At 34.3% G+C, this 12,251-nt stretch overlaps 1 protein-coding gene across 1 annotated transcript; it reads left to right on the top strand.

Annotated features, from left to right (window-relative positions):
* Positions 1-1,192: 1,192 nt before the first annotated feature.
* Positions 1,193-11,807, top strand: LOC131956217 (uncharacterized). Its single transcript, XM_059320632.1, has 7 exons — positions 1,193-1,322; positions 3,646-3,674; positions 3,808-3,834; positions 5,766-5,807; positions 6,839-6,956; positions 10,791-10,885; positions 11,225-11,807. The coding sequence occupies exons 2-7, from the start codon at positions 3,656-3,658 to the stop codon at positions 11,302-11,304; spliced, it is 381 nt and encodes a 126-aa protein (XP_059176615.1). The 5' UTR covers positions 1,193-1,322; positions 3,646-3,655; the 3' UTR covers positions 11,305-11,807.
* The last annotated feature ends 444 nt before the right edge of the window (positions 11,808-12,251 follow it).

Here is a 12,251-nt window from a genome sequence, read left to right as displayed (position 1 = left end):
AAACAGACTAATGACCTTCCTAAAAATATTTCTAATATCTTCAAAAAAAGGTTTCTAAAAAACAGGAACTCATGTGTGTAGCATTACGGCCTTTTACGGGCTTACAATAGTTGCTGACATAGTCATGCTAATTACAATGCTGTCACTTTTAATTACTGTTTTCTTTGGGAAAATATTAACTTTACGATAACACATTTGTGCTTTTGTTAAAGTATGTCAACGGGTTCAATAACACTACAATCAATTTAATTTCCTTACTAATATTGACATTTGCATCGAATTCACAATATAAATTCACCAAAGCAATATGAAAAGCTGGCTATTTGGCTTAAGCTTATCAATCATATCTGACTCGACAGATAAAACATGCTGTCCAAAGATAACTATCTTGATAGAATACAAGCAACGTAACCCTGCTTAAGGTAAAGAAAAAAAAACCTAGATAAGTAGGATTTACCCGCATTCGATTCAATCTTGATAAGAATTCTACACGTTTTCAAAAATTCGACTTAGAGAAATATAGCTCCCTTTTTCTTACCATTGATAATTTTTGACGGTTGGATATTATATCCTGCTGATTTATACCCGTTTAGCTAAGTTCCCCTTTTCAAACCTGACTGTCCATGGGGCAAATGAAGTAGAGCTCACCTGTTTCTGTAACCGCGGTATATGATGGAATAGTGTCGTCAGCGCTTAGCACAGGCTCTTTTACTTTCCCTAACGTGAGTTAGGTACCCATCAGAGCAAGGTGGACTCAGTGACGTTTTACTAACTTGAACCCGGATTCGAACTTGCGAATTTCGTGTTAGCAGTCTAGCGCACTAACACTAGACCACGCCTAAAGTATGCACTAAAATACTCTGTTTTGGTCTTCTTTATACACTATTTGTGTGATAACATTCCTAAACCTTCTTAAAAACAATTGGTGTTACAACATTTAATTCACCCCCATTTGAACTAGATCCAAGATTGACGAAAACCTTAATCAATGTTTCTACCCTGTTTAGTTTCGTGGAGTAAAAACGAAAAAAAAAAACCAGGACCCAATTTTCAATCGACCTCAAACGACGTCAAACCAGTTTTATGAATCTATTTTTAACTTCTGCTCGACAACCAAGTCTCCACGCCTGTCAATACAAAAACATGTTTGTAACGTATCCATAACAACATGCTGATAAAATACAACTTAGAATTAGGTTACGATTCTCCATATCTAATTGGCTGAAAGTCTGGCAGCCACTACAGCAGAACGCTACATAAATTGGCGCCTTTCGTCTCGAGAAATTCTACACAGGTTTTCTGTTTGTGGAAGATTCTATCAGGTATATATCAAACATTTTATATATATATATATATATATATATATATATATATATATATATATATATATATATATATATATATATGGCTTTCGGGCATTTGTCGCATAGGGGCAAGTGTCCATTCGGGCGTTTGTCGCATTCGGGCAAGTGTACATTCGGGAAATTGGCCTTCGGGCAAACGGCCTTAGTTCCAGTGTCTTTCTGGAAAACGTCCGGCTTCCAGGGATATCAAATTCGAATTAAACTAATAACTTACACAGTAATTAATTATCGAGTGTAGATTTAGGTGAACCCGTCACTAAATTTTTAATTTGTATTGAAATCACGTCACTAAATTTCTAATTTGTATTGAAATAAATAAATAAGACATTTTTATTAAAAAATCATAATTTAATAGGTATTAGCATAAAATTAAATTAAAAAGGAGCTATTTTATGAGCTTTTACTTAGTTTACAGTTTCTATTTGTCTGTGGGTTTGTGGCAACTCTACTAACTCAATTTTGACACACTTCTAATGCAACAGTTTCGTTCCAGATACGGTCATTTCCGATGACAGCGCTTTAATAAATTTTAATACTTACTTCATATCTAATTACATATTAAAATAGTCATTGAAAATTAATCTGAAGATTACTACATTTAATGAATAAGGGGAAATAACAAGTTGATTAATAGCGATTTTACTTGATCAGTAAGGTAAGCTGTACTCGTGAATATTTATAATTTTATAAATGACAACTGATTACAAACTCAAGTTAGGGGCAGAAAACTGTCGTTTAGAGTTTCTGATTTTATTGTGTTGGCGTCGATTTAATTAATATGAACCGTATTTTAAAATGAATTATGTCCTGTACTCAGTGGCGTAGCCAGGAATGGGTCATGGGAGGGGTTCAATTATATTTCCATATGTATAAAATCACATATATACATATACATATACATATACATATACATATACATATACATATACATATACATATACATATACATATACATATACATATACATATACATATACATATACATATACATATACATATACATATACATATACATATACATATACATATACATATACATATACATATACATATACATATACATATACATATACATATACATATACATATACATATACATATACATATACATATACATATACATATACATATACATATACATATACATATACATATACATATACATATACATATACATATACATATACATATACATATACATATACATATACATATACATATACATATACATATACATATACATATACATATACATATACATATACATATATATATATATATATATATATATGTATATATATATATATATATATATATATATATATATATATATATATATATATATATATATATAGGGGTGTGAGTCCATGGGAGGGTCTATATCCCCCCTAACCCCCCCCCCCCCTACCTACGCCACAGGCTGTACTAACAGGTTTTCAAAATAGTTTCATTACTTCATTTCGTCTACTCTAGATCTATATCTAAACCCAAAAAGTAGAATGTACAACGAGTATAAAAACCTTTATAATAATAAACTTAAATACACTGGTAATAGAAGGGGGTGGGGGGAATTTCCTCTCTTAAATTTTAATGAAGGCTAAGTTCTATAAATGTGTAAGAGTTGTCTTGAAAGAAAAAGGTGTCTTGAGCGAACAACGATTTACTAAAGAGAGTAAATTGGTTTTATTGACTTTTTCGGTTTCTGGTTGAAAGCTTACTTTGTATAAGTTTTTGAATACATTTAAAAAAAAACAAAAAAACAAAGCAAAAAACCAACAAAACAACAATTGATAACGTATTTATTCTCAGTGTTGTTAATTACTGAGTGATCTCCCCTAGCAAGACTGTATTTAAAAAAAAATAACTAAGTTGTTAATCCTTTCGTGTGTTGTGTATTCGTGAAATTAATACAAATGCATATTTACATGGCCTTGTTGTTAGATCGATTTACATCATATTTTCTAAAAAAAACGAGTGGGATTTAACCAAGTAGTGAAGTGTATTTGAATGAGGAAACGATCTACTTTGAGACAATGAGACCCAAACCAAACTAAGCCACCAAGATCAAAACAAAATCTATAATTAAAAAATTGCTCCTCACTTGCTTTTGTATTATTATTCGTTTTTTTTGTTGTTGTTGTCTTGAGATTGATGGTTCCTGTTAAGATTCTGACTAAATGGGTTTTACTCTAAAGAGCCGAAATAAATTCTAAATTTAAAAAAAAATGATTATTTGAAACTATATACAAATTTTAAGAAAAATATTTTAATTTTTTTCCAGTATAGGAAATATGGCCAATACTTTATGCAGTAAGTAAAATAAACAAATGTTTAGCTTTCCATGCAATTAGTTTAAGCATTTTAAATAAAACTAATGTAAAGTTTAGTCAAAAATAAAATAATTTGTCTTTGAATGCTTCATTGACATATTACTTAATTTCAGTGATTGTTCCTCTTGCTTTCCTTGCCTGTGAGTAGAATTTTGTTTTAAATTCAATTTTATATTAATCTCTAGTCCCTATGGATTAATAGGCACTGATTCAAATAACTAGTGTTTATGGGCTTATGCATAATGTAAGAGGCAGTGTGGCTCTAGCGGTAGAGCGCTATACTGCTAACCCGAAAGTCTTGAGTTCGAATCCGGGTTAAAATAATCAGAATGTTCCTGAGTCCACCTAGCTCTGATGGACACCTAAATCACGTTAGGGAAACAAAGGTGACTGGGCATAGTGCTGACCACATTATCCCTTGTACGCTGAGATAATTGAAACAGATGAACTCTACTTTATCTACCCCATATTCATGGGTACAAACAGGAAAAGTTTATATATATATATATATATATATATATAATATATATATATATATATATATATATATATATATATATATATATATATATATATATATATATATATATACTAGCCGTCCCGGCCAGGCCCTGCTCTGGCTTCTGTGAAAAACCTTCCTGTTAAAGACCATTACCTGTGTGTTTAGTAATCATCATAAACCCGGCATTGCCCACCCAAACCACAGCCAACCAAAACCAAAACAACAAAACGCAAACATAACGCTAACACAATTACAAATACAAACGAAAACAAAAACCCTAACAACAAACCCAACCACAACCACAAACACCAATACCAACACACACAAAAAACGAAAAAGCAAACGAAAACAAACCAAATCCAAACGCAAAACCAACCAAAAACACAAATACAAACCCAAAGAAAAAAACACAAACAAAAACGAAAAAAGAAAGAACAAAAACGAACCAAATCAAACCGCAACAACTAACGCAAACCCAACCTAAACACGAAATCGCCTGTTTTAACTTAATAAACGACTATAGTACCCCAACTTATTCATAGTCTTTTGCACTCACGAACGCGCCTGTTTCAATTTAATGAACAATTATAATACTCCAAGCTTATCCGTCAAATACCTACAACATTTGCACTTGATCAATCCCCGCTAATTATGTAATTATTTTTTTTCCCAACACCAAAACAAAGTAATAAAAAGTAAATTCTTTTCCACTAATGCAATGGTTTTATAAAGGGAAGTAATTGTGTTTTCCTAATTTATCAAAGGGAAGTAAGTGCTATAGGACTAAATAAAGACATAATTAGAATTTTTGTAAAAGATGATATTTTTTTAAAATTTGTGTTTAATGAACATGCCGAAAATTATTACTTTCAGTTTGATAAATGAAAATTATTTCCCATAACTTTCAATATTAATTTTTTAACTCATAAATTTAGACCATAAGGACTTTAATTATCTAACACTTAAATCCATCGAAGATCCACGACAAACATATGTGTTACATACAGAATTGAGCTTTATATATTAGATATACACGCCGATTTTCTGAAAAGTAGGTTATTCCATTGTCGGAGCCTGCTTGTTTCATTTATGTACCTGTTTTTAAACAATTGAATAATGAAATTATAAGTGTAAAAGAAACATTATATAGTGTTAGAAAATTAAAAACAGCGATGTGCTAGCACGACTGTGTTCAAGGTTATTAGTCGATGGCAATGCTATTTAACCATAAATGGTATATATATAAATAATAGTGGTGGTGGTGCGATCAGCACATTAGGTCTGAAATCAAATGCATATTACAATCAACTGCATGTCATGCAGCTATAATGACGATAAACATAGAAAGTAAAAAAACCCAGAAAACTAACAGCCCGATTCAAAATGGAATTGTTAAAGTTTATTTTTTTTATATTGATTATGTTTTTTTTACTCAAGTGTTAGTGTGAGGCTGTTGGACGTGCTCAGTCGATGGCGGAGGGGGTGCAATAATTTATACTGTTAAGCAGTAGTTTTACCAGTTTCTAATTCATTAAATCAGTATAGTACACTATTCTCCCATTTGTGAAGGTTTTGTTACCGCTGAAAGCGTGTCATCAACGACTAAAACAAGTAGGTTGTTTTGTATATAGGTGATGAGAAATATTTATAGATGTAGATGTAGATGCAGATGTAGATGTAAATGTAGATGTAAATGTAGATGTAGATGTAAATGTAGATGTAGATGTAGATGTAGATGTAGATGTAGATGTAGATGTAGATGTAGATGTAGATGTAGATGTAGATGTAGATGTAGATATAGATGTAGATGTAGATGTAGATGTAGATGTAGATGTTAGATGTTAGATGTAGATGTAGATGTTGATGTAGATGTAGATGTAGATGTAGATGTAGATGTAGATGTAGATGTAGATGTAGATGTAGATGTAGATGTAGATGTAGATGTAGATGTAGAGGTGGACGTGGACGTGGACGTGGACGTGGACGTGGGTGTGGGTGTGGGTGTGGGTGTGGGTGTGGGTGTGGGTGTGGGTGTGGGTGTGGGTGTGGGTGTGGGTGTGGGTGTGGGTGTGGGTGTGGGTGTGGGTGTGGGTGTGGGTGTGGGTGTAGGTGTAGGTGTAGGTGTAGGTGTAGGTGTAGGTGTAGGTGTAGGTGTTGGTGTAGGTGTTGGTGTAGGTGTAGGTGTAGGTGTAGGCGTAGGCGTAGGCGTAGGCGTAGGCGTAGGCGTAGGCGTAGGCGTAGGCGTAGACGTAGACGTAGACGTAGACGTAGACGTAGACGTAGACGTAGACGTAGACGTAGACGTAGACGTAGACGTAGACGTAGACGTAGACGTAGACGTAGACGTAGACGTAGACGTAGACGTAGACGTAGACGTAGACGTAGACGTAGACGTAGACGTAGACGTAGACGTAGACGTAGACGTAGACGTAGACGTAGACGTAGACGTAGACGTAGACGTAGACGTAGATGTAGACGTAGATGTAGATGTAGATGTAGATGTAGATGTAGATGTAGATGTAGATGTAGATGTAGAGGTAGAGGTAGATGTAGATGTAGATGTAGATGTAGATGTAGATGTAGATGTAGATGTAGATGTAGATGTAGATACTTATTTCAAACAACATTTTACATTCAAAAAGTCACTTCGGAGGAACACATAAAACAGCTGGTTGAGACTATTGGTGCATCGTGTAGAGGCAATTGTAGCTCGGACATTGATAGTCTAAAGAAATTTACCGTGAAATCAGCAATTTGTGTGTAAGTACTTTCATAATCTATACGCCGTTTAGTATATTTATATATATATATATATATATATATATATATATATATATATATATGTATATATATATATATATATATATATATATATATATCGATGGTCTCGGTCGCAAACCGTCTAACTCAAAAAAATTCGATTTTCTTTTTTTTACATAAATAAAAAGCCAATATGATTCCCCATAATGCCTGAAAATATTAGAGAAATCTGTAGAATGATTGTTGAGATATAATCATTTGAACAAACCGCCTATTATTTGTAGCGCTAAAAATCTCGGCGCAAAACGAATATCGCTATATTTGTCAGTACACTTTTGATCGGGAACGCAGTCGCACGCCGTAATCACAAAATTTTACAGCACAGCAGTCACAGTTACTTATAGGTAAGGATATTTGATTAATTATGTTCAACTATTCTATTACATTTTATCATTTTAAAGAATAATAAACAAATAGTATTTGTTTAATATAGCCTATTTCCAGATTTTCAACAACCAAACTGATTTGTTTACATTTTTTTAGGCTAACACAATGCTTTGAAACTAGATCTTCATTCTAGAATCTAAATATCAATCAAAACAATATAATTCGAATTATATTTCCACAAGAATGTGCAATAAATTTAATAATTGTTAATTCACTACTAGCTTTAGATTGAGGGTTTAGATACGTGTTAACAAATGTTTATATGGTAGGTTACAAAATGTTTGGCGTACATGTTTTTAGTAGATACTTTTATGATTAATTTTTCAACAGACAAGCCTATCATAACACACCAGCCTCTCTCAACATACCAGCCTCTCTCAGCATACCAGCCTCTCACAACAGACCAGTCTTACCACATAACAGACCAGCCTCTCTCAACAGACCAGCCTCTCTCAACAGACCAGCCTCTCTCAACAGACCAGCCTCTCTCAACAGACCAGCCTCTCTCAAAAGACCAGCCTCTCTCAACAGACCAGACTTACCACATAACAGACCAGCCTCTCTCAACAGACCAGCCTCTCTCAAAAGATCAGCCTCTTTCAATAGACCAACCTCTTTCAACACACCAGTCTTACCAGACTATCTTCGACATACCAGCCTCTCTCAACAAACCAGCCTCTCTCAACAGACCAGTCTTACCACATAACAGACCAGCCTCTCTCAACAGACCAGCCTCTCTCAACAGATCAGCCTCTCTCAACAGACCAGCCTCTCTCAACAGACCTGCCTCTCTCAACACACCAGTCTTACCACATAACAGACCAGCCTCTCTCAACAGACCACCCTCTCTCAACAGACCAGCCTCTCTCAACAGACCAGCCTCTCTCAACAGACCAGCCTCTCTCAACAGACCATCCTCTCTCAACAGACCAGCCTCTCTCAACAGACCAGCCTCTCTCAACAGACCAGCCTCTCAACATATCAGCCTCTCTCAACAGACCAGCCTCTCTCAACAGACCAGCCTCTCTCAACAGACCAGACTTACCACATAACAGACCAGCCTCTCAACATATCAGCCTCTCTCAACAGACCAGCCTCTCTCAACAGACCAGCCTCTCCTCAACAGACCATCCTCTCTCAACAGACCATCCTCTCTCAACAGACCAGCCTCTCTCAACAGACCAGACTTACCACATAACAGACCAGCCTCTCTCAACAGACCAGCCTCTCAACATATCAGTCTCTCTCAACAGACCAGCCTCTCTCAACAGACCAGCCTCTCTCAACAGACCAGACTTACCACATAACAGACCAGCCTCTCTTAACAGACCATCCTCTCTCAACAGATCAGCCTCTCTCAACAGATCAGCCTCTCTCAACACACCAGTCTTACCACATAACAGACCAGCCTCTCACAACAGACCAGCCTCTCTCAAAAGACCAGCCTCTCTTAACAGATTAGCCTCTCTCGACAGACCAGCCTCTCTTAACAGACCAGCCTCTCTTAACAGACCACCCTCTCTCAACATACCAGCCTCTCTCGACATACCAGTCTCTCTCAACAGACCAGCCTCTCTCAACAGACCAGCCTCTCTCAACAGACCAGCCACTCTCAACATACCAGCCTCTCTCAACAGACCAGTCTCTCTCAACAGACCAGTCTTACCATACAAAACACCAGCATCTGTCAACTGACAAATCGTAAAGGCACCAGCATGTCTCAACAGACCAGCCTTTCAAAACAAACCAGTCTTAACATTTAGGCACCAGTAACTCACAAGAGACCAGTCTCTCTCAGCAGACCAGTTGTAATATACAAAAGACCAATCTCTCTCAACTGACCAATCTTACCCTCCAAGATACCAGCCTCTCTCAACAGACCATTCTTACCATACAAGAGACCAGCCTCTCTCTAAAGATTAGTCTTATCCTACAATAGACAAGGCTCTCAACACAGCGATCTTACCATACAAGACACCAGCCTTTCTCAACAGACCAGTCGTAACAAACAATAGACCAGCCTCGCATAACAGACAATAGACACCAGCCTCTCTCAAAAAGACCAGCCTTACCATACAAGAGACCAGCCAATCTCAAAAAACCAGTCAGACCTATCAAAAATTCAAAGTGAATTAGCAGATAGCTGGCAATTGCTAAGCTAGGGTCGTATAATTATGATCTCATCTGTAGCCCCTGTCAAGTTGTACAAGAGCAGAAAAAAAATAAAAGCTGTCATATTTGAGCACTCAAAAGCAAGTCATAAACACACCCTTTTATGATGATTTCCCTGATTTTAAAAATATGTTGCCATTTTAATGTTTCTTTATGTGACGTTTATTCAAAGAATAAATTTTAAAAATAAACACATTTTTGTGTGTTACATTTTTGTAAAATAAGTAAACATTAAGTTTGTAAAATAAGTAAACATTAAGTCAGTATTAATGTGATTAGTGTGTTATGTTCCATTCATAATATATCTGACAATACGGTTTCTGTTTTTACTAGTATCATTCTACAAACCCAGCACCAACCAGATTTAGTAAAATAAACTGTGAGAATAGAAAGATGTAATAAATAAAGCATAACCTTCAACAGTTAACAAGTCTAGTGCTAAATACAGACATAATTAATACACTCGAAAGCGATAAAGCCATACTAAAACATCTCTATTAAAAATTAAACTGACCCCATAAAGTAGAATAAACTCAAATAATTAATATATGAGCCCAAATCTATAATTTAAATATTATGAAGTGTTAATTATAACTTAAAAACATAAACATAACTAAATCACGTTCATTGGACAAAACGAACGAACGCGGCTGAGACCGAAATTCTCGGCTCAAAACAGCTAAGTCTGCGCGCGCACAGATAGACGGTTTGCACCGAGAATTTTAGACCGAGCAAACCGTCTATCTTTTTAAACCTATTATAATTTTGTAAATATTAACAAAACTCATTTTAAAACGCTACAGTATAGTCGATGGAGAGTTACTTCGAAGATATCTTTTTTAAAAATGTGTATTAGAGCGACCGAGAAGGAAATAATCAGTTTTTTGTCTCTCCTGTAAAATTTACATTTTCGGAGTTAGACGGTTTGCGACCGAGACCATCGATATATATATATATATATATATATATATATATATATATATATGCTATATATATAATAAAAATAACTCTTGATCTGATGGTTTCAAAATATCTAACCAAGTAGTATTTGTTCTCTTTTAGCCAGTGTTTATAACAGTTTTTGTTATAGCAGATAAAAGTATTTGTTAGTTGTTTAATCTTTACATTGCAAGAAAATTAATAGGCTAAAAGATTATTGGCTTCATATTGTAACGCTTTGTTGTTTCTTACATATTTTACCTCATGTTTCTATAGCTCGTTTTATGCATTCAAGACATGCTTTGACGATAAATGTTACGATGCTCCAAGTGATGTACGCACAAACATTCACTTAGCCAAAGAGATATGCGGTAAAAACATTGAAACTTATCACTTTTTTTAAAGTTAGAGTATTATACATGTTGACTTAGTAAACGTTCCCTTACATACGTGACGGTCAATGAGGTGAAGTAGAGCTCACCTGTTTCTGTTACCTCGGCGTATGAAGAGATAACATGGTCAGCACTATGCCCAGCCGCCTTTACTTTCCTAACATGTCTTCTTCTTTCTTCTTCGTTCTAAATTTTTGGAAGGGATCGTGCCTTATCTGTCAGAGGGTTTGAACCCGATGTGTTAGATACCCATCTAGTCACCCAACTGAACACAAATTCACATCATTCCACATATTCCACATATGTATTTTTTTGCAGACGGCTGTAGTACTGTGAAGATCTCTGGAATGATTCTGGTTTTGATGTTGTTCCTCAACCTGCTTTTCAAGTTGGCTTGATCTCTTCATTAGTGTTTTGCAGTAAAGTTTTTTTTAGTTTAACCTTAAAACAAATCTGACATAATTAAATTAAATATGAGTAGCATTAAAAACACCTAATGAAAATTGTTAAGTACTTAGAATCTGATTAATTAAAAATGTAGTTTATTTTTTAAATTTTATATTTACATTTGTCAATACAAACTGATCGTTTTTATTTTTTAGACTTTTATTTTTTTTTTCCAATTATCTTGTTATGTTTTACCAACAAACAATGGTAGACTTTTCAGAAAATGATTCAAGATACTACAATAAACGCTAGTCAAAAGTTTAATTTATTTTACAAAGATTTAAAATTAATTTGTGAAAAAAAAGATTTGTTTCTATTGGTTCTATCAACAAAAATTTACGAAGAAAGTAAATTTTTTTCTAAAAATTAAAATACATTTGGATCTGTTTAGAAGTAGTTGCACCTGATGATTTCTGAGCCCATTGTATGTTTTTATCAATAAATTTTGAATAAATTTTTTTTATTAAATTTTAAATTTTTAAAACTATATTTTGTGGAGTTTAAATTTAATTGTTTTGTCAATTTACTAAGGATTTTACTTAAACTGTAACCTAATTTACCTAATAGCTTGTTGTTCTAAAAATTATTTCATTTACTATTTTCGCACCCCTCCCCCTTTACATCTGTTATTATATTCACAAAAACAAGATCATCCCACTAGACACATACAATATTAGACGATCGTTGTCTCTCTGCTAAAATAAACCAAAGTTTCGATAGAGCTTTCAGGTCAACAATAATAAAATTCACATGTTGTTCAAATTTAACATGGTTTAAATATGGTGGAACAAGAACTTTCAGATGATGTTCGTTCAAGTTGGACCAATGGAGATAGATTGACAAGATACTTATGAAAGACTATCATGAAATGATAAAATATATCATATATATATATATA

This window comes from Physella acuta, unplaced genomic scaffold, assembly GCF_028476545.2.
Source record: "Physella acuta isolate Inbredline_101_S28 unplaced genomic scaffold, ASM2847654v3 ptg001136l, whole genome shotgun sequence".
Classification (NCBI taxonomy): Eukaryota; Metazoa; Mollusca; class Gastropoda; family Physidae; genus Physella; species Physella acuta.
This window is presented reverse-complemented; position numbering and strand designations above follow the sequence as displayed.

Excerpts from the sequence above, each read along its gene's own strand:
- LOC131956217 (XM_059320632.1), top strand. Across the intron at positions 3,835-5,765 it reads TCCTCTTGCTTTCCTTGCCT|GTTTTGTTACCGCTGAAAGC; the intron begins GTGAGTAGAATT and ends CCATTTGTGAAG. Across the intron at positions 6,957-10,790 it reads GTGAAATCAGCAATTTGTGT|CTCGTTTTATGCATTCAAGA; the intron begins GTAAGTACTTTC and ends ATGTTTCTATAG.